Source organism: Neospora caninum, chromosome XII (genome assembly GCF_000208865.1).
Source record: "Neospora caninum Liverpool complete genome, chromosome XII".
NCBI classification, from domain to species: Eukaryota; Apicomplexa; class Conoidasida; order Eucoccidiorida; family Sarcocystidae; genus Neospora; species Neospora caninum.
In genome coordinates, this window is record NC_018398.1 from 709,048 (window position 1) to 731,985 (window position 22,938).

Consider the following 22,938-nt stretch of genomic DNA (forward strand, 5'->3'; position numbering starts at 1 on the left):
AGAAACGGCACGCGCGTGAAAAGGAACCCTGTCCACTTCTCCTTGGAAGCGCAGTGGTACATCCATACAGAGGTGTATGAGGTTTCGTGCGGAAACTTGCAAGAGGATCCGCGGGGTCTTCCCCACTGTGGAACAAGCGCACACGAAAGACAGAGTCACTGACACCTATATTGTGCACCCGAGGGATACCTTTCTTGACCGAATTTTTTTCGAGATAAACTGAAAGCGGAAACACGCCGAAATGCACTGGCGGTTCGCAGTTCTCGTGAAGTGTACCACTACCTTGGAAAGAATGAGACAGAGTGTTTGTTGCCTTCGCGTTGTGAACAGCCTGCGTCGCTTCCCCAGGTGGAGGCCCTGGAATCGCCGGAGAGAAGTGAGAGGTTCTCTGCCAAAAGTTTTTTGCCCAGAAAGCACAGCGAAAACTGACAACGGAACAGGAACAAAGATGGAAGCGCGGGAAGGGGACACCCAGTCGAGTGCGGAGAAGCACCCGCAGAGTGTGTTCACGGGAGGGAAGAAAACGAGGTCACAAGCCGAAGGTATTTCGAAGACCAAATTCTTTCCCTCTTTCTTATCTTCCTTTTGAGCTTCTCTCCTCTGTTCGAAAACCGCTCCAGAACGAAGGCACATGTGTGTATACATATATGTGTGAAACGGTGTGTCTTGATGTGTGCGGTGAATGAGTTGTTTCAATTATTCAGCGTAGGGTAAAACAGTAGAGCTTCAAATGTGTGCCGTGGAACCCCGTCGTGGTTGTCCGCCGGAGCGGTGAACGTGAACCAGGCGCTTCTCCCCGTTTCTCCTGTCCTCTGCTGTATCTCGACTTCAAGGGTGCCCTCGCTGGGTTGCCTTCTCTAGAACGCTCCGTTTCACGCAGAAATCGAAACAGAACAGAGATTCGGCCTTCTCTCTAAATGGCAAAGTCAGTGGAGAGACAAGGCCAAACAGCCAAGCGCGAGTGTGTACCGAGATGCCCTATGTCTCTGACTGTGGATGCATCTTTTCTCGGTTCTGGTTCGAAGAAACAGGCTCCATTCTAGAGGAAGCCATTTGAACGGGATATATACACCGCCCACCGTGTTTTCTGAGCGTTCGTTTCGATAGCTTGTCCTTCGATCTCCGCCCCGGTGAAGATGTGTGCGTCTTCGTCACAGACAGGTGATGTGTCCCACTGACACGGGAGTGACGCACGAAACGAGGTTTGTTGCGGTCTGATTTTTTTGCGCACAAGTCGACATGAGTTGAGAAAAACACAGTGAAGAAGACAACGGGACTGGCGACTCCACAGTGCAGAAGGGATGCACGACGCACCTATGAGGGCTCAGGGGCGATGTGTGAAAGTGAAAAGAGAGCCGCGATCCCTCGGGTTTTCCTTTGAAAAAACATAAACTCGCGAGAGGCAAAGAGTTAACACAAGAAAAACAATGCAAAGGTCCCCAGCAGACAAGGCTCTCCTCTAAAGCAGATATTTGCGCAAGACGTCCCGCTTGCTGCCGCGATCTGCAGGGATGAGATCTCAGTGTGTCCTCTTTCTGGCCGGGAACAACATCCTCCCCTGAGACCATTCGACTGATGTGTGATGATGTGGCGAGGAAGGGGTAGAGAAAAGAAAGAGAATGAGGACAGAAAGATTCTCTTCCTCATTCGGAGAGAAGCGGACCTAGAAAAGAATCTGACACAAGCACCCCTCCTCTTTTCCTTCTACACCGCCGGGCCCATATATTTACGCCCGTCACGCGTGCATGCACGCGTGACGGGCGTAAATGTGTAGAATTAGGCACACCGGAAGACGCACATCCACATCTGCCCAAATAGAGTCTCTGTCTGAGGGCCAAACAAAGCATCCAAGAAAGGTAGCCTACACACAAAACTTATCGCTCCTCTGAACGCGGGTTCGCCGCATTGAGTGCCTGCTCGTGTAGATATTTGTAGTCTTTTCCCAAAATGCATCGGCCACGTCCCACTTCCCCAGGCTTCTTCCAACTGGGAGTCGGAAGGGCCGCGTGAATCTTTTTTCGTGAAAACGAGACACGACGCACGCCGGGGCTCCTTGTCAGGCGCCGCCTCCCCCGTAAAAGCTCGTTCCTGTTCCATCCGCAACGGCTACGCGCTTTCCAGGGGAAACAACTCAGAAATGTGAAATTCGCCACGCGCGCGCAGTCGTCTCGAAGTACGTCCAATGTGGCACACTTTTCTTCGCATCTCAGGTTACACCCACGTGGGAAGGTCTTCGTTTCTGAGGCACTTTAAACGTCGCGCTTTCCCGTCCGTCTTGTCCTCAAAGGCTGCGTGTGCTTCCCTCAGGAAAGGTTCCTCGTTTAGCCTGCAATCCTTTTTGTGTGTTTGCCTACCGGGGCCCGCCGAGCGTTTATTTCATGTAACGCGAGACGCCGCTCGCGACAGAGAGCGACAGGAAGATGGTCGCGATGCACAGACCAATGGTTCCAACCACGCGAACAAAGACGTCGCGACCCGGCATCTTTCCCATCTCCGGAACGGGGTAGTAGCGGACCTCGGGCAACTGGCTGACAAAGTTGAAGGCGTCGATCTGCAAAACCAAAAAACATTCGCGGAATTACAAAGTAGGAACGGAAGAAACGGATGGACGGGTTAGAATATCTCTTCTTCGTAGCGATTCGCTCGAAAAAACCGAATGCACATATGCGGTGCGCCAATGCTCGGTTGTACATACACCCGACACCTCGACTCTTCAGCACGGTTGCTGCGCGCGTGCTGCATTCTCTCGACAACAAAAGACTTATTTTTGCTTACAGATTTCCTCTCCGGGCGGTTCTTCAAGGGCTGCTTGTGAGTGTAGAGAGTTTCTCCGGTCGTGCCACTGACGAGGCGGGTGACCAAGCCTTCAGCTGTCAATTCAAAGAGGCAGAAACCGGTCTCGCTGCCGTAGTAGAGGCTGCCGGAGTGCTTGACGATGGCAGATCCCGCGGCCTTCGCGCCAGCACCGCAGCTCACGTGGCTGATGTTGTCGTCCTAAACAGAAAATGGGAACGCGAGAAAGCGAGATATGGAGATAGACAAGAACACGGACTACTCAAGGAGGGTCGATTCGGCTGCGACTCCACACACTGGGCGTATTCCCACAGACGCACAGGCGCCACATCCCGATGCACACATTTCCGATACATCCTCATGCATGGACCGCTATCGGCGTGATTTTTTAACTGTGGCCACGTGGCGCGGAAGGCCTATCCAGAGAAAGGCGTTTCTTCGCGTTCACCAGATGCGCTATGCCTTGACAGAAAACAAGTCCTTCAAGAGTCGAAACATCGGTTCTGCCAAGGCCATCATCACTAGCTCGCGTACCCAAACTCCACTTGCACACACGCGTTTGCTTGTCAGTGCAGCTCCTGATCTAGGCATTTCCCCCCTCGCTTACCGAGATGACTTCCAAGCTGAAGTCGTAACCGGAGATGTAGGCGTCGATATTGGCCTTCTTCAGCAGAGGCTGGAGGTAGTATTGGAGCATGGAGTCTCCCTTCGAGGCGCCGCTGGAGTAGACGGGGCGGTCCGCGACGACGATGATGTAGTCGAGGATCTTGGGTGCGAGCTCGAGGGTCTTCTCCAGATCTTCCCACGCGCGGCTGGTCACGTTCGAGAAGGGGAAGGAGGAAGAAAGCACCCAGGTGTCAATGAAGATCATGCCCACGCTCATGTCCTTGTGGCCAGAGTTGATGAATGCACCTCCTGTGGAGAAAAACAGACAAAGTCGATGATTCCACGCGAAACCATCATGAGAAGCAGGCTAGGCGCAAACGGCCTGATCGACGGTGCTCCACGGGACGTAGGCCTCCACGCTGGTGGTGCTTCCCAACTTCACTAGATTCGACTCCAGGTGGGCGTGTTTTTCCATTGTCTCCCCATAAAAATATATATATATGAGATACGAGGAGATACAAACAGAGATGGCGCAACGAGCCCCGGAAAGGGCGACACAAATTCTCGCGGCTCGGCTGCTACACAGCTGCCTGGAAGTGTCATCAAAAGCCAGAGTCCACATGGACCATCCAAGACTGCACGCAACGGCAGATAACGTCGAACAACTGGAAGGAAGCTGCATGTGGTGTGGGTGGAGAGCTGAAAACCCACACGTCTCTAGTTTTTTAAAAACAAAGCGACATGCGCAGTATTTGTACCCATACGTCTGGTTTTTCCACCTTATCTCGGTCTCTCTGTCGACGAATGCTCGGTTCCCAGGTCTTGGGGGAAAGTCGCGTACGATCACACGACCACTCCGTCCGTGTTTGCCCTCCATATAAACGTTTTTCTATCGATATGTGCATGTGTTAGCATTGTTGTACATATGTCCACACATTACTGAGCGTGCAGGAGCGTATGTGGTTCTTTCGTGGGCCTCTTGCTTCCTCTGTTTGCTGCTTGCGCCCGTTTGGCCACGTACCGGTGTTGGCGGGGAAGTGCATAAGGTAGTGGTACCACCAGTTGGGCAGAGTCCACTTGGGGTAGCCAGTGTTTTCCGCTGCGGCAGCGGCCTCGGAAGCATCGGATGGCGCAAGTTTTCCTTCTTTGATTTGTTCGCTGGTGGCGGCGTAAGTGAGTTCGGTACGGAGGGCTTCCGAGGTGTAGTTCCCGCTCCAGTCGTCGACACCGAGGACGGTGAAGAATGGCATCTTGAGCGCGCCGTTGGGGTCACTGTACACGTTTTCGAATTCCGTTTGCCATTTGGTATCGTTCATGCCCGACACGCCTCCGGCGAAGTTCGATCCGGGAGAAGCGATGAAGCTGATGTGTTCAGCGGCGGCGACTTTCTTCAGAGTGTCTGCGACAGTCTTCTGGCTGGTCGTGCCGTAACCCCAGTTTCCGAGGCCGACGAACTTCAGCTGGGCGTCGACGGACGACGGCGCGCTCAGGATTCCGAGGATAACGCAGAGAGAAAAGACGGGGAAGAGCAAGGCAAGAGTTGGGCGGGATCGCACAGCCTTTTCGACGGAACCCGCAGAGCGGGAAGAAGCCGCAGGGGCGGCGGCAACTGGGGCGCTGGCCATTTTGGGAGTCCCGTTTCAGAAAAAACCAGAAAGTGGACTGCGAAGAAACACGAGAGAAAACGGACGAATGTGGGAACAAAGTGAGGAGCAGCGGAGAAGGCGCAAGAGGTAAACGAAAAAAATTTCTCGCAAGCGCTGAGAAAACGTGGTGGAAAGCACGCAGCCAGACGCGCGCACCGCTGGCCGCGGTAGGTCTTTCTCGCGGGCGGCAGATGTGCAATTTCTAGAAAGCTTGCGCGCGGGACTGTCTTTCTCCAGCGATTTCTGTCTGCACGACCCTGCTTTTCGATAGTCTGTGCGCGAAAAGGGCGCAGGCTGGACGCCGACGAGTCCCAGAGTTGTCAAAAAAACGACGAAGAAACACTTCGCAAGCGGCGCACCCTACGCGAAATGAGAAAGGGACAAGAAATGCCAATGTCGAGATCCAGAGACAGCGGCGTTCGGCAGATGGAAAAAGCAGAAATCGTGGAGGAACGGCGCGCGCACTCGCGCGCTTCGTCGTCCACTTTCCTCGCCGGCATCCAACGCGATGCCAACCGACACCACACTTCCCCCTGCGCGCAAGCGGGCCGCTTGTCTTCTCAACACAGGTAGCAGAGGTACTCGGGGCCTTAGGGGCCGCGTAGAAAAGCACGAATGGACGCGGCGAAATGCAGGCCGCGCAGATAAGCGAGCAAACCGCGTAGGAGACCAAGAGACAGAAACAAAAAAACGCCAAAGGAAAAAAGGCGCGGCCCCGTTCTTGGTGGCTTCCTCTTCCGCCTTCCACACCTACACCTCCACGGGTGAAAGTGTACTCAGTTCACGACAGTGCTATGTAGCCAGCAGGTATCTCAAAACGGTAGCATCTTTAAGCTTTTTTAACGCTGCGTAGCCAGGGTACACGCACACGTATTTACGCATCTGGAATGGAGTTTCCGGCTTTTTTTCGTGGTCATGCACTACACGTGGGGATCGGGAGAAGGAAGGCCGCAGCAACTAGGCAAGAACCAGGAGAAAGCATTCGGCGTTTCGTTTCTTGCTGTAGGTTCCTGGCTAGGTTCCTTCGCTAGACTGCGACTACTTTTTGCGAATATGCGTTTGGAAGCGAGACGCGGGTGCGGAAACCAGATTCAGCATTCCCATCGCCGTCTAAATCAGACCTGGACAGCAGCTTTTATTTTTTTCTCTTCTCGCTGGTGTACGGACACCGCAGACACACGACAGTGCTGTCCTTGATGTTCCAGTTCTTTAATTTTCCACCACTGGCGACGAGGGGCCGGCCTTCCTTGCCCGAGAAAATAGACGAGTGAGTCCGCTGAACCTCGCTCGGCGAATGCCGACTTACAGGTCAACAGTAGATGCTCAGTTCGTGTTTCCACTGATTTGCTGAAGCTACATACCAACGAATGCCAATCTTTCCCCGTAGCAAAGATGGTCCTTCACACATTCGGGGATCTAGCCTTCAAGGGTGGGGTGCAGAATCGGATTTTCCAGATTTGCGTGGATTCTCTGGTAAGCGAAAGGATGCAACGGATTCCTGTGGTGAACTGACAAGTGGAGAATGTATATATGAAGGAGCCGTCCATCCGCGCATCGCATCCAGTGTATCTGTAGACTGAGACGCCAGCACTCTCCAAAAGCTGTTCCATATATACCTTCGTTCTCATATGCCGTGCGCACATAGGCGCCGAGAGAGCCGGGGGCTCTCACTCCCACTTCTTGGAGCTCAAAAGTCGCATCAGCGGGACTAATCGGTTTAGAAAGAAGTCGGGCTACACTTCGATTGCACGATACGAGACACAGGGAGCTCTCCCAAGAAGGTGATACTCTCTCTGCGTCTTTTCCCCTGTACGACTCTAAAAGGAGAACAGCCTGCGTTGAGAGGACAAAAGTGACCGCAGGTCTGTTAAAACAAACGTTCAAAATGTCATGACCCCCACATGCAGTGTTCCTCGGTCTTTTTTTCCGTTGACATTTTTTTGCCGCTCATGGAAGGCAGCCTCACTTCTATGTGGCAAATTCTGCAAGTCAGAAAAGTGGGATTTTGCTTGCGCAGGATTCCCACATCTTCAAGACGTAAAAACCTGCCATGATTATCGGTGTCCTATTCTGAAGTGCTTTCTGTCGTCGGTCCACAGCAATTCTTTGTAGATTGCACAAAACACAAATCTGTAGTTGGCTCGTTGGTGGGAGACTCATCTTTCCATTCTTGGAAGTGCCGTGAAAATCATCCTCCCTTTCCACTGTTCTCCCAGAGGTGTTGGAGAAACAAGATTCCAGATTCCCATTTGCAGGCGACTTGTCATCGTGGGGGCTGCCATTCGAAGGAAGATATGGCGCCCGTATGCAACTGCCAGACTGATACATATATTGTAGCTTGCGCTAGCACTCTGTCTGACGCAAATTCCCTCGGGATTTCCGGAAAAGATGAGCCGTTACCTTCTGAGAGACGAAGTATCTCCCAATTCGGTTATTAAAAGCGGGACATCTTTTCATAGTGGACGCATGTAGTATCCATATCCTTTCTCTTACACATCATGCTTTTTCATCCACATTCTCGAGGGAGTCTTAAAATTGCGTTGTCTTCCCCTGCATGTGTACGCTTGCATCTCGTGCACAGATCACGGGAAAACAAGAAGATGCTGCCCTATAGACTGCAACACACACAAAATATCCATTATTTTTTTAACTCCCATTCCTAGCTTGCATCGAGTGTCGCCGTTGACCCGTGGTGTCAGCAGCGTTGCGACGCAAGCAGCATTTTCATGAGATACGGAGGAACACCGCAGTACTTTAGTGAATCCTGTTTGCTTGGAAGCTGTACCCTTTAAAACTGTTGGTTTAGAAGGAGCACACACTGACCGGGTAGTAAAATATAGGATGGTAGCTAATCTACCGTAGAAGATGGAAGTCGCTAGTGGGATAGCACTACCTATAATAATCACGATTTTGGTCTAAAATTACTCGCCGGTTATTTTTCCGAGGCTTTCATATTTCCAAAAAAGGCAGGACACCATATAAACCCAGTTTGTTCTATCATATGTGCTCCCCAGCAGCGGTTCCTTAGAGTTCGCCCCCGCTACTCCAGGTGTGCGAAGGGTTCGAGTGGTCTCAGGAATTTATGGCATTCAATCTCGTCCTCACTGGCAACATCCCAACAAGACCACACCTGTATTCGGGGCTGATTCTATGTGGGAATCACGGATCTCACTGCCTGGATAAAGGAGTACACGGCAGAGTTGTTCTACCTTTGGACGGAAACGCGACAGTTCCACATTTTCTACATCGTGTATAGACCCCCCAAGAGCAATTAAACTGTAGGATTATCGAGTTTGATCCGTACGCTCCATCGGCCAACTCTGTTCATCTGGTTGCTGCACACTTGCGCACCCATCGAGAATCTGATCCCTGTGGATCACCCTCCGCTCGAAAGGCAGCAAGGAGCGCCACACTTTGAACTGCCACCACACTCTCGCAAGGTACCTTCTGTGGCGTCCACCGAACTACTTTTCAAAGACACAGAACTCCGGCACTGGAACTCCAACAAATGAGTTTCTGGGGTGCTACAGTGATTACAAACCTCCTTTCTCCAATACCATATTTGGTACCTTGGCTACTGGGAGGATACTACGCATCTGATGTAACATCAAAACGATTCTGGGGGAACGTAATACCGTTATGTAGTTCGAGAGTGGGATCCGGCTGTTTTTTGCAGGTTGAGACGCGACTGGGTGTCTGCCGCCGACAGTAACCGCCAAAGTTGGCTCAAAGAGTTTGCCGTGGGTTTGCTTGCCCTTTCAAAGTCATTTCACTCGGTCAGTTCAAGGAATCGCGACTTCCTTGCGCACAGCGCTCTCCAGTTTCCTACGCGTAGCATGGACGGCGTGTATCCGGTCCGGTGTACATACACCCGAAGCGCCTCGCCGACGGAGAAGGGAGATAGCCTTTGCATGATGTTTTTTCCCTTTTTGAGGGCAAACACCCCTGCACAAGAACTACAGACCTGCAACATTCATGCATTCCGGCGTGGCGTGTGTGCCGCAATAAAGCAGGAAGAGTTCACGGCGAGAAAGTAGAAATTGGCAGGCGCGTAGTGCCGTTTTGTGTAGTGGCGAGAGAGGCGCAGCGCGGGGCGGCACTGCACTCACGGGTGCGCACAGCCTCACGCGAGAGTCGCATCCTTTCTCCGTTCCCTGCCTTTTCTCGAAGAATGAGTGAGAAAAACCGTGAATTTCTTCACTCATTCCGTCGTGAGTCGTGCGCGATTTTGTGTTCTCTTGCCTTCCGTTTTGCGTGTCCATCGGCTTCTGGTTCCTGCGCGGTCTCTGTCGAAGGTCGGATTTATTGCACCCCGCACATAGAGGTTGTCCGTCCTGGGGGGCGTATACGTGGACGACGTACGAGGTCCCGAAGAGACGAGATAAAAACGGAGGACAAGGAATAGCGTCCGCGCTGTCTTTCTTTATTTGAGAAGACTTCCTTTTTTCCCGTCACAGACTCACCCCCGCTTTCCTCCTCTCTTTCCTCTCTGCTCCGTGGGCCAAACCTATCCCGCCACTTCAACTTGCCCTACTCTATTTCCGCACACACGCGGCGGTCATCCGTCGCCGGAGAAACGGGAAAATCCGGTTTCTTCAGTTTCAGGTCTTTTCATTCGTACTTCTCCGTCGTCGCCCCTTCCATGGTCACTCCCCGACATCTTTCCTCTTTTTTCCTATCTCGCGTTTTCCTCTCTCCTCTTTTCCGAGCCATTTTTGCACAGACGCGTTGACTGCACTGCCTCGCATCGCGTCCTCGCCGTCTCTTGCGTCGGTGTATCTCCCGTCCTTTTCCGTTTTCTCCATCTTTTCTGGTGTGCGTCCAGCCGCGCCACTCACTCGCGTTCCTCTTCCTTCTCTGGAACCTTTCCTCCGCTCCTTTCTCTCCACTTTATCTCAGTATCGCTTCATTCCGGCTTTGCCCTTCCGGTAACTGTCTCGTGCCTGCTCTCTTCCCCTTCCTCCAGCCCTCCGTGGTGTCCTTTTCTCCCTTCTTTCTTCCTCGTTGCCTCCTTCCCCGCTGCGTCCAAAATGGCGGTCATCGGCATAGACTTGGGGAGCCTCAACAGCGTCATGGCCACAGTCCAGAGGGGGACTGTTTCTGTCGTGACAACTGAGCTGTCTGATCGCGTGACTCCTTCTCTCGTGGGATTTACAGAAGATCGCAGACTCATGGGCGACCACGCTCTTGCACAGGTAATCGAGGAAAAAGGATCTCTCTGTCAGCAGAGTACCCATGGATTTACAGCAAGAGCTGTGCGCGCAAAAGGATACCGTCTGGTCTCCCTCCTCTCACGCCGGAGGGACGCCTCGCCCGGCTCTAGCCATCTATCCCTTCTTCTCTTCGCAGAACTGTCTTTTACTTTCTCTCCTTTTCGGCCGCAGGGAGAAGCCTTTTGGGATGAGTTTGTACTGTCGCCTGCCTCACTCCGTCCTCTCTTCTCTCTCTCTTTTCCCGCCGAAACCGTGTGAAGCGATAAATATTCCTTTTCCCCTTTTTTTTCTACCTCTTCTCTTTTTTTGCCCTCTTTCTCTCTCCTTCTCTTCCGTCTTTTCTGCGTTGTGCCATACCTGCGTTTGGATGTACCCGCATCGCTGGTGACTGCATCTGCGTGTATCTACACCCACTGGTTTGTCTAAGATGTTCGTCGCGTTTTCCTTGTCTCTTTGTCGTGTCCTGGTGTTCTGGTTCCCCTCTCGTGTTGTCCTTTCTTCTCCGAGATCAAACGACGGAAACGCGCCCCACAAACACGTTTTCAGATGTCTCCATGGACTTATTCGTGTGTGGATTTAAATACGCGTATGTCTACACGCTTTCTGGATGCACGTGCGCTGTTCACAAGGTTTGGATGTTTCTGTTTTTGCCTCTCTGGTCTGCGTTTTAGGTGAAGAGCAATGCAAAGAACACCTGCCGTTACTTCAAGAACATCTTGGGTGAGGTCTTCGAGCCCACAAGCTCTCACCTGAAGAAGGAAATGGACCTTTCTCTCAACAACATGGTCTCCCTCTCTCCGAACAATGTCATGGGCTACCGCGTAAGTCAGAGGACAGCTCTTCCCCTGTCTTCACTGATGTGCCCCGAGCCAGGCGGTGTCTGGATGCGTGTGCTCCCGGTTCTCCCGTGACCGACCTGTTGTCACTGCGTCTTTTCTCTGTGTTCTTTTTTTTATAAAAAGCGTCTTTGCTTTGGACGCTTTCTGAGGCGTCGCGCTATTCTCGAGCACCTCTTTTGACTTGCGTGTGTGGGGTCTGGGCTCCCCTTTTCTTCAGGTCCAGTATCGAGGGAAGGAGGCGCAGTTTTCGGCGGAGCGAGTTGCCGCTGCGTTCCTCACGAAGCTGCGTCAAGTTGCCGAGGGCAGTCTGCAGAAACCAGTCAGCGAAGTCGTCATTGCGTGCCCGCCGTGGTTCCGCGACGCAAACCGCTCGGCTCTCCTGGACGCCGCGCAAATTGCTGGCCTCAAATGCCTCAGAATCATCTCCGACATGGCCGCGAGTAGGCGACTCAGACCGGGAAAAAGAGGCATGCGCCGCCTTCCCCTCAACGGCGCGCGCTGCGTGAATATCAGAACGCCTCGACCCTCTCCTCCCCGGCGACGCACGATTCACTGCGTCTCGTAAATTCGTCATGCACCTTCCACGGGACTGTGCAGTGGACGACGTGGCGTCAAACAGACACACACAAATACGTATTTACGTGTAAAATGCCGCCCGTTTCTGTACATACATCTATGTAGACCGTGCATGTATGGTTCTGGGTGACCGTGGGAGGTGTAGGTAAAGAGATATGCACGCTTTCCTGACGCGAGTTTCTTCGCCCTTTTCCGCCTCTGGCCACTGTCGACTTCGACACGCGCCGAGAGCCCCCGCGGCGCACAGTGCGGCCCGCACAGATTGGGATCTCTTCAGGCGGGATGCTCTTTTTCTCCTGTGAATTAAGCGCGTCTTAGTGCAGTCCTCTGTATAAGACATACCGGGCAAGGCGCGTTTGTCTGTTCCTTTCTCGCCTTTGGAAAATGGATTGGTCGGGTATTTTTGAGGACGAAGACACCCGCGAGGCGCCTCCCTCTCGCGCCGCACACCAGACGCCGGTATGAGCATGTAAAAACGTGTATCGTTTTCTGTGTCTCCGGGTTTGCACAAGACGCGGCGGTTCCCTTTCTCGGGCGTCTTGTTTTCAGCATGTTTGGACTACGGAATGTACAGACGGCACCACTTTGCAGCAGATCGCCCCCATATCGTCGCGTTTGTCGGCGTCGGGCACTCCTCGACGTCTGCATGCATCGCGGCGTTCTGGGCGGATCGCCTGCGCATTCTCGCGGAAGTCTCCGATTGCGAGCTTGGAGGCCGCGACATGGACTATGAAATCATGAACTACTTTGCGTCGGCTTTCGAAAAGAAGACCAAGATGAACCCTCTGACAAACCTCAAAGCGCGCCTGAAGTACGCCAGTGACGAACAGATTCTTCCTGCGCCCCACTAAGCGCGACAGGCGATTCTTCAGAAAAAACGCAAAATCCGACACACATATATATGGATATACACTACATATATATATATATATATATGTGGACATGTGTGTAGATGCGTGTAAATATTGTGTATGTGTGTGTATGTGCATATGGATATATGTGGGTCTATACGTTTGTATGTGTAGTTTTTATTAAAAAAAATATGTCCATTTCGAAGGGGACCTTTGAAGAAACGTCGATGCTTCGTATGAAGGGGGATGGGAAGGTTGGAGCGAGGGCTTCAGTGGCACGTGCGAACTGGAGTTCGTTACTTGTGAACCGTGTTTCTTTTCTTCAGGCTGGAAGACCAAGCGAACAAGGCGAAGAAGATTCTTTCGGCGAATTCGGAGACGTCCTTCCACGTCGAGTGCCTGATGGAAGATGAAGACTGCTCGGGTCTCCTGACCCGGGACGTTTTCGAGGAGCTTTGCAGCAAGTCCCTCGTCCCCCGAATGGAAACCCTGCTCCAGTCTGTCATCGCGAAAAGCGGTAAACGAAAGAATCGAAAGGAGGCAAAAATGAGAAATCTATCTCCAATACTTCAGTGTCCCTCATCTACAAACGTGGACATAACTCAGCGTCGATGCCGTAATACACATTTACACGGGTGTACTTCCACACCTCTGCATTGTTGCATGCACCATTGCATGCAGAGTTGTTTACATCTCTCTATCTGGATATATGTATACACGCGTTTACCTCTACAGGTGTATACACATCCACACTGACGTGTGCACTCACGCCGTTTGCACAACTGTGCTGGAACAACTTCGCGGGTCCGGTGTACAGGCAGCTAGTGGAAGATAGAGGAGACAGAGAGACGGTCGTGGACTGTCGACAGCACTCGTTTTTGTTGGGCGTCGTGCAGAGATGTGATTCGTGTGAGACTGTGACGCGGACCTTTCCGTCGTCCCGATTCCTTTCCACTCTCGGCTTCCTCTCTCTGCTCATCTCAGTTCTTGTTTCTCGTCTCTTTGTTCTTCCCAGGCCTGAAGAAGGAAGATTTGACTAGCGTCGAAATCGTTGGCGGCGGCACGCGTATCCCTTGGGTGCAAAGATGCATTTCGAATTCGTTCGGTCTCGAGCTGTCGCGAACTCTGGCGGCTGACGAAACTGTCGCAAGGGGCTGTGCTCTGCAGGTAACAGAAACGTCTCGCGTCTCTCTTCTCAGCAAGGAAATACGCATGTACACATCCCTCTCGTGTAACAACCCACCAACCTTGGAAACGCATCATATCTTTATATCTATATCTATCAATATCCATCTCTCAATAGGCAGTTACATATGAATAGGTGTCTGCTTGCATGCCCGGGACACTCTAGATAGGTATTTAAACCTAAGAGAGAGACATCTGCGCACACGCGACTCCGACAGTGTCTTTCGAAATGCGCATATACCAATTTGTGCATTTGTCGTATATATATATATATATATAAATATGTCTATAGGCGAGGGCGATATGGGTATGCGTGTTTCGGGTTGGTTGTGGATCTGTGTTTCTTTGTAGGCTGCGATGGCATCGGCCAGCTTCAAAGTGAAGGAGTACGGTTTCGGCGAGCGGACGCTGTACCCGATTTGCCTGACGTGGACAGATGGAGACAGTCCCGTGGCAGTGCAGCCGCTCTCGTCTTCCGGCTATCCGCTGCAAGAGACGGACGCGGGTGTCGAGACACTGCAGCACCAAACGCCGTCAGGCGAGCCGTGCATTCTCATTCCTGCTGGGAGTGACACAAACACCATCCGGAAAATCACCTTTCTGCGCAACGGCCCGTTCACCCTCAAGGCGCAGTACGCGGATTTGCCCGCCGGGGCGCCTTGGGCGCAACTCGGTACGGAAGTCGCTCTTTTTCAGAGTGTGCAGATTTGCACAGACGCCGGAGAGGGAAGGCCGAAAGCCGGAACACAAGGGCGCATGCAGGGTGGGAAGGCAGGAGAGAAGGAGACAGGCGAAAGGTTACAGGCGAGATGGCGGGCGCTGTGACGGCCGGCCGTGCAGAGCATCCACGGCGTCTCTCGTCTGTGGAAGAAGTTGTTCTGAATCGGTGGCTTTTCAGGTTTTTCCGTTTGCGCGTGTCTCCCTCTCTTGTTTCCCTTTTCCACATTTTTTCTCGTTCGTGACTGCGTTCTCGTCCACCTCCCCTGTTGTCTTCCCAGCGCCCGTTTCTCCCTCCCGTCCTCCCTCCCGCCCTTGCCTGGCACCTGCGTTTTCTCCCTCTCTTTTGCGCTTCGCAGATGCCTGCCACGTCTCGTTGACGCCGGCGGCGGAACCTCAGGAGATCCAGATTTTCGTTCACTTGAACTTCTTCGGCCTGCTTCGATTCGCGCGCGTGTGCGTGAAACAGCGACGCGAAGAGGTCGTCGCGGAGACGCCGGAAGGTGCGGCCGCTCCCGCGGAAGATGCTGCGCAGGGTACCGACGAGGCTGCTCCGGCAGAAGCTCCAAAGGCGGAAGTGAGGGCTGTGGTGAAAACCGTCAAGATCGACGTGCCTTACCAAGTGCAAGAGGCGCCGAGTCGCCCCACGACGCTGCAGCTGAGAGAGTTCCGGGAAGACGAGCTCAACATGGACAACGAGGATCGCCTGACGCGCGAGAAGATGGACCGTCTGAACGAGCTCGAGTCGTACCTCTACACGCTGCGAGACGACATCGGCGGGAAGATGCGCGACTTTGCGACGGCTGAGGAGAGATCTCGCATCGAAGCGCAGCTGGAGACCACTCAGCAGTGGGTTGACGACGCGCTGATGGACATCTCCGCTGTCGCCAAGAGCGCCGTCGTGGCGAAGCTCCAGGAACTTCAGGAAGTTGGCGGCAAGGTTTCACACCGCTTTGAGGAGTACTCTGGGAGACACGAAGCTGAGCAACTCCTCCTCGCAGCAGTCTCCGTAAGGCCACGCGAGACGGAAACCGCCGACTCGAAGAAAACACGAAGAGATGCCAAAAACAACATGCACAGATACCGAAAAGCAAGACGCATAGGTCGCAACACGATTCATAGACACCAACAAACAAGCTGCATAGAAACACCAAAAACGATAGAGACTGAAGGGGGAATGAGATAGAGCTGAGAGCCGCGGCTTTTGCGTACTGCACACACAACGACTACGCAGACTTGGTAGAGTGCAGATCGAGGACGGAGTGTCGAGAGTTGACAAATCTAAGAAAAAAGGTTTGCTGCGCCCCAGATTTGTGGATGTCTGTGCTGTTTATCCAGAGGGGACAAGAGATTTTGTGTGGCGATTGCTTTTCGTGTGGGGCAGATGCCGATGCACGCGGCCGAGCTGTGGGGACCGTTTCGTTCGGAAGGAAACACGAAGGTTTGCATGCAGTCGTTTCTTCCCGCACGTGCCTGCCTCTTTTCAGGAGAGCCGCTTGGCGGCCCAGAGCCACGATGAGGCGTACGCCCACATCCCCGTCGAGGAGAAAAGAAAGGTGATAGACATGGCGAATGAAACGGAAGCCTGGCTGTCGGACATGGTAAGGTGTCTCCGTGACTCGCTTTTTCGTGTTTTCTCTTCCTCTCTGTGACTTTCTTTCTTTCTCTCGTTTTTCTGGTCCCGTTCCGTTTTTGTCAGTCTCTGATTCGTCGTGTCTCCTTCTCGCCTTTGCAGATGGCCAAACAGAGCGGTCTCGCCTTGCACGCCGACCCGATTGTGACGGTTCTGGACATGCACAGGAAGCGCGAGGCGCTCCTACACTTTTCGCAGAAAGTCTTTTCGGCGCCGCGTCCGAAGCCAGGTTCGTGGTTTTGTTCCAGTTCGCCAGTGAAGCGCGAAGGGCAAATTTGAGTGACTTGGACACACTGGAAGAAAGTTTTCAGTGCCGCTGCCTACGGGGCATAATACCGTTGGAAGAGCAAGCCGACCGCGGAACCATGCAAACACATCGAGGGGACCAAAGAATGCGAGCTCGCACAAATACGGAACTACGTAGCTGCGTGCATAAGCACCACATGTGTCGATGCACGCACAGCTAGTATAAGTCAGTGAACAAGCGAGTAGAGAGATGTCGCAATTCGTCGTTTCCCTCAGGGAGTTTCCCTAGAGCTCTCCCGTCCCTGTGTACATCTCCATAACTACTCGATTGTACAGATTGACGTATCTAGGAGACGTCTGTCTGTCTATATCTGTATGTATCGGCCTGCTTTTAAGTAAGTATGTGCATGCAATTGTGTGTGGTTTTGTGTTCCCAGCTGCGCCCGCGGCTCCAGAGCCGGCAGGCGCGCAGGAGGATGTGAACATGAACGCCGAAGGAGAGCAGGCGGTTCCCAATGCTGAGAACGCTGAGGCGCCAGGCGAGGCGCAACCCCATCAACAGCCCGCGGCGTAGAAGGGGCTCAGTTTGAGAACAACACAGTGGCACATAGGACAAGGAGAAATCAAGAAGACAGCTTACGGAGACAAAGCAAGAGCATAAGACCATGTGAGAAAGCGGGTGTCGGGTCTCTGCCGTTTTTGAGGCGTAGGCTCCGTGTGCGCGCGTAAAATCCGGAAGCGCCAAAATCAATTCTTATTTCTCGTGCATATATTCTGACTCACAACGGCCAACATCTATTTTTTTACACGTCGATCTTTCTAACTGTAGACTGTGTATGGAAGACGACGCATGCACATACGCTGCGTGTACAAATATATAAATATGTGCCGCAGAGTGATATGTGCATGCGTTCTGAGAAAAGCTCTATCTGGCAGCGCCGGGTGTACGTCCACACCGGTCATTCGGGCGGCCGTCGTCTTTCTCGGTTGAGCACACACTGCCCGCGTGATCTGCACATCGAAAGGTGGACAGAGACGAAATCAGGGGTTTCTTTTGCAGCGTGTTCTGGGCACGCGCCGTTTCGTTTGCGGGGCAACGCGCTCCTCGTTCCGGTGGCAGCAAGAACAAAAGTTGATCACAAACAGGCATCAGGAAGAAAGGCGAGAAGGAGGGGGGGGGGGTAGTCTGGAGTTGCCTTCTCGAGAAGGAACGTAGAAACTGGGCTTTTTTAGGACGCCCTCTTTTTGCCACGAAGAGAGCGTCTGCCAGGCGAAGAGGCGGAGACGTAACGCAGAGAAACGACTCAGAGAGACGGCGGGAGGTGCGGCTTCGTAGGGGAACCGAAGCGAAGCTGAGATGCGTAAGCATGCAGCCGCACAGAACCACAGCTCAGACAGGCAAGAGAAGAGACGGGGCATGCATCGAGCGCATCACAGAGTTGGGAAAGTGAAAATAGAAATAACCCCCAGTACAGAGAGACGAGGGGGGTGGCAGAGGAGGTATAAGTACGAGAATACACTCAGGGGAGCATTTGCTTTCCTGGAACCTTTTCGCGGCTTTTTTCAGTCGACCGGAGGAGAGACCCCTTTCATGGGGCGCGCTTTTCCGGTGTCTTCCCGGCAAGGACACAACGGATGGTTCTCGACCGTCCCGTTTCCGAGCATGAACTCGCGTATCTCAACAGAGGACTGTTCTGCATGCACTTTCTTCCCTGGGACACACACAAGCGCCTCCACACGTGGGAGCTCTCTTCTTTCTGCTTGCTGTGCTTGATCGAGAGTGCGCCTGTCTTCCCCCCTCTCGAAAGACTCCGAGAGGACGGGGCGGGGCTGTTCTTCCAGTTCTGCAGCCAAGGGAACAGAGCTTTTGGCCGACAAGCAAAACGGACTTTCTGTCGCCAGACATAGACCGTTACAGACCCGAAAGTCGATGCTTGTCGAGACAGAACGACCACCAAGTCGGTAACAGACTCGTCTGCACGGAGGCTCCTACGGCGGAACCGAATGGAGCCAGGAGGTGCTGTATAATGTTTGTGTCTTCTCTGGCGAGGAAGGCGCGCTCTGACCCCTCAGCCTTCAAGAACGTGTATCTCCCGAGGCGTCGTCGGTTCCTGGGTTTCAGCGAAAACACAGTCTGTCTCGCTTCGCTGGTGTCAGCAGACCAGCTGGACTCTGCTGGCGGATAAAAAGGGACACACCGAAGCGAAAATCCCCTCCGCCCCTCTCGAGGATTCGCTAACGACGTCAGTTCGTGTGTCTCGATGTGTTGCCTCCCTGGAGTGGAAGTTTCCCAGCAATCTGGTTCAACAGACTGCCGTGGCACCGCGCGCGCGCTGCTGTGAGGCCACGCAGCGAACACATGGCCGGGCGAAAGATCCGTCTTGTCGCGCTCGTTTTTTGGCTGGAGCGGAGGACCCATGAGCTTACAACTTGTGGTTTCGTGTCAGAGGCCTCTCGTTTTCCAGTTCGATGCGGACGAGACGGCTTATATTCGGCCGCTTCGAGGCAGCGCGAGAAAAGTGCCCTCGTGGTGCACAGCTGGCCGTTCAAGTTGTTGTTTGTGCTTTTGTGCCTCGTGAAAAGACGACCTGCAAAATACGTTTTGGGACATACGACTCGGACTGGCTTTCTAAACATTTGTGACGCCCACCTCGGTTGTCCCGGCCCAGTCGCGTCCCGGTCCCACTTCAGTGTCGTTTCTGCTCCTTTTCAACTGCCGCCGCCCTCTGTGTGCCTCCGGCGCGGCTTGTTCCTCTCAAATCTCTTTCGCTGTCCAGGAACCGTGCCTCGCATTCTGGTCTTCCACGGTGTCTCTCCAGTAGGAAAACGCGCTGCGAGTTCGCAGCGGCTCCAACACCGTGACGACGCGCCTTGAATCCTTCCTGTGTGCCTTGGTCAACTTTGGGCGGGACTTTCCGAGCCGAGCCGCGGGGTGTCCTGGCGCCTCTCCGTCCTCATTGGACATTGAAACTCTCCCGTCCGCCGTCCTTTCTGTCCTCACAGTTCCCGTCCTTTCTGTCCTCAGAGTCGCCTTCCCTGCTCTCCTTGACTCTTCTCCCTTGCCTCTTCTCTCCTCCTTCCTCGCTCCTCTTCCCCTCTTCTTTTCCCTGTCTTTTCCTTATCTTTTCCCTCTCTTCTTTCCCTCCATTTCTTCTCGTTCCGTTTCGCGTTCGTCCGTCTCGGCTTCTCGCATCTCTCCGCTGTCTCGATGCATGGGCAACCCGGGGGCGGCGGGCCCCCTCCGCTCTCGAGCTGTCCCTCGGGGTCTCCGGAGTTCTTCGCGGGCATGTACGGCGCTGCGAACGGTGTCTCCGGAGACACGCAGGGCCCCGCGCTCCGCGGCGGGCCCCCGAGCCTGCGCGGTGGAGCCCGAGGCGGTCGCGCGCCGGGCCCCCCCGCGTACGGCGCGGGGCGAATTCGGAAGGAGGGAGACTGGGAGTGCGACGATCCTGCGTGCCGCAACGTCAACTTCTCCAAGCGGACGCGGTGCAATCGCTGCGGCAAGAGCAGGTCCAAGACTGGCGGACCGCTGAAAGACGCTCCGCCCCTCGGCGGGCCCCCGGGCCTCTTCAAGCAAGGAGACTGGTCGTGTGCGCACTGCGGGAATGTGAATTGGGCGCGGCGAAACACCTGCAACATCTGCAACGCGGCGCGCCCTAGCAACCAAGACGAGCCCAGAATGGGCCGTGGCGGCGGTCACTTCGATCTCCAGGATCCGGCAGACCGAAATCGGCATGACTCCGACGACGAAGACTTTGACGAGTTCGGGCGCAGAAAGCGGAAGCACGGGGCGCAGGCGCAGAGCGCGGGCTCGGCCGGCGCGGGCCTCGGGCCTGTCGCCCCCGCGGGCCTCTCGAGTGGCGCGCCCGAGGTCGCGCCGGCGGCCGCCGGGACCGGCGCGGAGACACTTGGAGCCCAACGGGCCGGTGGAGCCCTAGGCGCGGAGTGGTCGGGGTTCTACGCGGAGGCCTCGGAGACGGCGACGGAGGGCGGCGAAGCCCCCGCGGTGGCGGGCGTCACGGAGACAATGGAGACGGGGGGGATGGGCGGCACGAGAGGTTTTGGAAGTGGAAACGGAGACGGAGAAGGAGTGGGGGTGAAGCTGGTATTCCCGCCGGCTCCAAAGATTCGGCTCGTCTCGTCGTCTTCCTCGTCCTCAGAGAGCGAGTCGAGTCGGAGCCCAAGCCGATCGCGGCGCGGCCACAGAAGCCGCAGCCGCAGCGCAAGCAGCGGCCGGAGACGGCGGAGACGAAGCAGCAGTCGCGAGAACCGAAGAAGTCGAAGAGACAGAGAGCGGCGGTCGCGGTCGCGGAGCTTGCGCGGCCACGGAGGCTCCAGTAGTTCGAGAAGGTGATGCGTTACCGCGCGTTTGCTCCAGTGGCCTAAATGCGCACGACAGCCAAGCAGGTTGCAAGAAGAAAGACGAGAGCGGAGAGAGGGAGAGGAGTCGAGAGCGGGAGAGGAAGGCGGTTGCCCAGAGAAGAAGAGAGCTCGAATTCTGCCCTCGCGGGCCTGTGCGGGACTCCGAGAGAGGTTGCCATTCTCCGGGCGTGGCGGAAGTCTTTGGCAGCCGCAAAACAGAGAGGAAAGAGAGGGGAGATCCGAGTTTTCGGCGCCCCGTTCCTGCTTTCTTGCTGACGTTTTCTCGTTCGTCTCCTGGCGGTGTTCAGCGAGGAGCGCCAAGTGGCGTCAGCTCTGGCGTTGCGTCAACGCCTCCGTGCCGTGTGGCTTCTCTGAGGTGTATGTATGCGGAATAGGTACAGCGTGGAGGGGTCCAGAAATCTTTTTTTTAACTCACAGACGCGACTTGTTTCTCGGTCTTGCGGATCTCGAATGTGAGACGTGTCTCTAGGTGCTTTCTTTCGACTTGCACTCACAACCCGACGTGTCTGTTCGTGGGAGAAGCGGTTTTTTCTCTCAAGATAAAGGGCGTAGCCTCAGTTCCTGAGCGCGCAGGCAGGAGGAAGTCGAGAAGGCGGGGAGGATCTCTGTCTCCAGAGAACGCATGCAAACGAAATTCTCCATCTGCCTCGCGCGTGCGATTCACGCGGCTCTAGAGTCGGCGGCTCGGGCGAGCACAAAGAGCGAGGCGAGGAGAGACGCAATTTCGCGCGGTGTGTGTCTCTGCTACGCAAAGGCCGTTCGCCACAACAGAGTGACACACGAAAATACACCTTCTAGGAAAAAACAACACGCATGCATCTCTAAAACGCGCCTATCTACATGTTGCCGTGGCAGGCGCCTATCGCATGCTGTTCGCGAAGCGAACCTTGCCGACCAAAAGAGATCCTAGACCTTCTTGGTAGGACAGAGAAGACCTGTGACTCGGAGGAGCCTCGAACACTCCAGGGGGTTCGTGATGCATCAATCAACTCCTTTCACACAACCACAAATACCAAAAGAAATGCATATCTATCTATCTATACATTTGCATTAGGCACCTACCTGTTATCCCTTCCTATCGGTGTCTCCACTGTTCATATGTATATATATATATATATATATATATATATGAATATGTCTTCCCCCGGTTTGAGAGAATGGACAAACAAGAGTTTTTTGGCCTGCAGTCAAACTTGTGTGAGATGTCCGTGCGTAGCGACATGGTCCGTCTGCATGGCGTGCCGTTTGTCGCTAAAAGGTGGAAGCGAGAAAGGCGATTCTCTCAGATTTAGAGGGAACCTCAGTAGCCACCCTGGGTGGTCAAGTATAGGCCCAAGGCTACCTGGGAAGATGGGATCCGCGAGAAGAAGCAGGGGGAAAAAGCGAGACTGGAACGTCCGGAAAAAAGCGACCGTTCAGGCGCTGTCGAGAAAGGAAGAAACCTTTTTCAAAAGGGAAAGTTCTGTCTCCCACAAAATATATTGCGTCGTACAAGAGAACGCCGAGGTCCCCCGGCCAACATATAGATATATAGATATATATGCACTGAGACGTATAAGCAAGCATATGAATTTACATTTGTATTTGTGTATGGATACTTCGGTAGATGTATATGTGCAAGCATATGCATATATATAAATACGTATACATGTTCGTTTCGAGCACGAGAAGCCAACATTGCCGAAACGAATGGACTGAAGAGAGACAGCGTTTCGTGGAGTCACAGATGTGGGGAGAGATTCCACGCCGCAACAAAAAGACGCGCGTGGGCGGCGAGTCCAGGGGAAAACTACTGTCCTGCGGCAGTGTACTACACGTCCCTTCTTTCGAGTAGAGTTCCGTTTTCCTTCATGCACGGAGCGAAGGCGGCACAAGCAGCCTGGAAACCAGGAATTTCCAGAGACCGCCGCCGAGGGAAACCGGGAAACCCCTCAATCTCCGACTGAGGTAATCGACGGAAAGAAGAAAGCACAAGACAAATTAAAGAGGAGCAATCCCCATTTCCCATACCCACCCTACACGCTCTGCCCTCACCTATATATATATATATATATATATATATATCCATATACATGCATATACATACATATGTATATATATGTATATGTTTATATGTATGAATGTGTGCATTTCTGTGAATGTTTGCGAGGAGACAGCTTTATAAAAATGAAAGCATTTCCGTATGTTTAGACGCGGCTTTGCCCCTGTTTTTCGAGACAGCAGTATCGCGCCCAGAAGAAGCGAGGCAAG

General features: G+C 53.8%; 3 protein-coding genes across 3 annotated transcripts; 2 read left to right on the forward strand and 1 right to left on the reverse strand.

Annotated features, from left to right (window-relative positions):
* Positions 1-2,371: 2,371 nt before the first annotated feature.
* On the reverse strand, positions 2,372-5,024 carry NCLIV_061160 (putative acid phosphatase; the record flags this gene model as incomplete). The annotated part of the gene is made up of 4 exons (XM_003885669.1): positions 2,372-2,551; positions 2,776-2,994; positions 3,401-3,708; positions 4,421-5,024. 4 exons carry the CDS (start codon positions 5,022-5,024, stop codon positions 2,372-2,374), a joined length of 1,311 nt encoding a protein of 436 aa, XP_003885718.1.
* A 5,051-nt stretch (positions 5,025-10,075) lies between these two features.
* NCLIV_061170 (hypothetical protein) lies at positions 10,076-16,879 on the forward strand (the record flags this gene model as incomplete). The annotated part of the gene is made up of 11 exons (XM_003885670.1): positions 10,076-10,240; positions 10,930-11,079; positions 11,315-11,537; positions 12,223-12,484; positions 12,851-13,041; positions 13,540-13,691; positions 14,061-14,382; positions 14,786-15,435; positions 15,914-16,027; positions 16,126-16,288; positions 16,743-16,879. 11 exons carry the CDS (start codon positions 10,076-10,078, stop codon positions 16,877-16,879), a joined length of 2,529 nt encoding a protein of 842 aa, XP_003885719.1.
* Positions 16,880-19,513: 2,634 nt separating this feature from the next.
* On the forward strand, positions 19,514-20,659 carry NCLIV_061180 (putative zinc finger; the record flags this gene model as incomplete). Its single annotated transcript, XM_003885671.1, has 1 exon — positions 19,514-20,659. The coding sequence occupies one exon, from the start codon at positions 19,514-19,516 to the stop codon at positions 20,657-20,659; it is 1,146 nt and encodes a 381-aa protein (XP_003885720.1).
* Between the last annotated feature and the right edge of the window lie 2,279 nt (positions 20,660-22,938).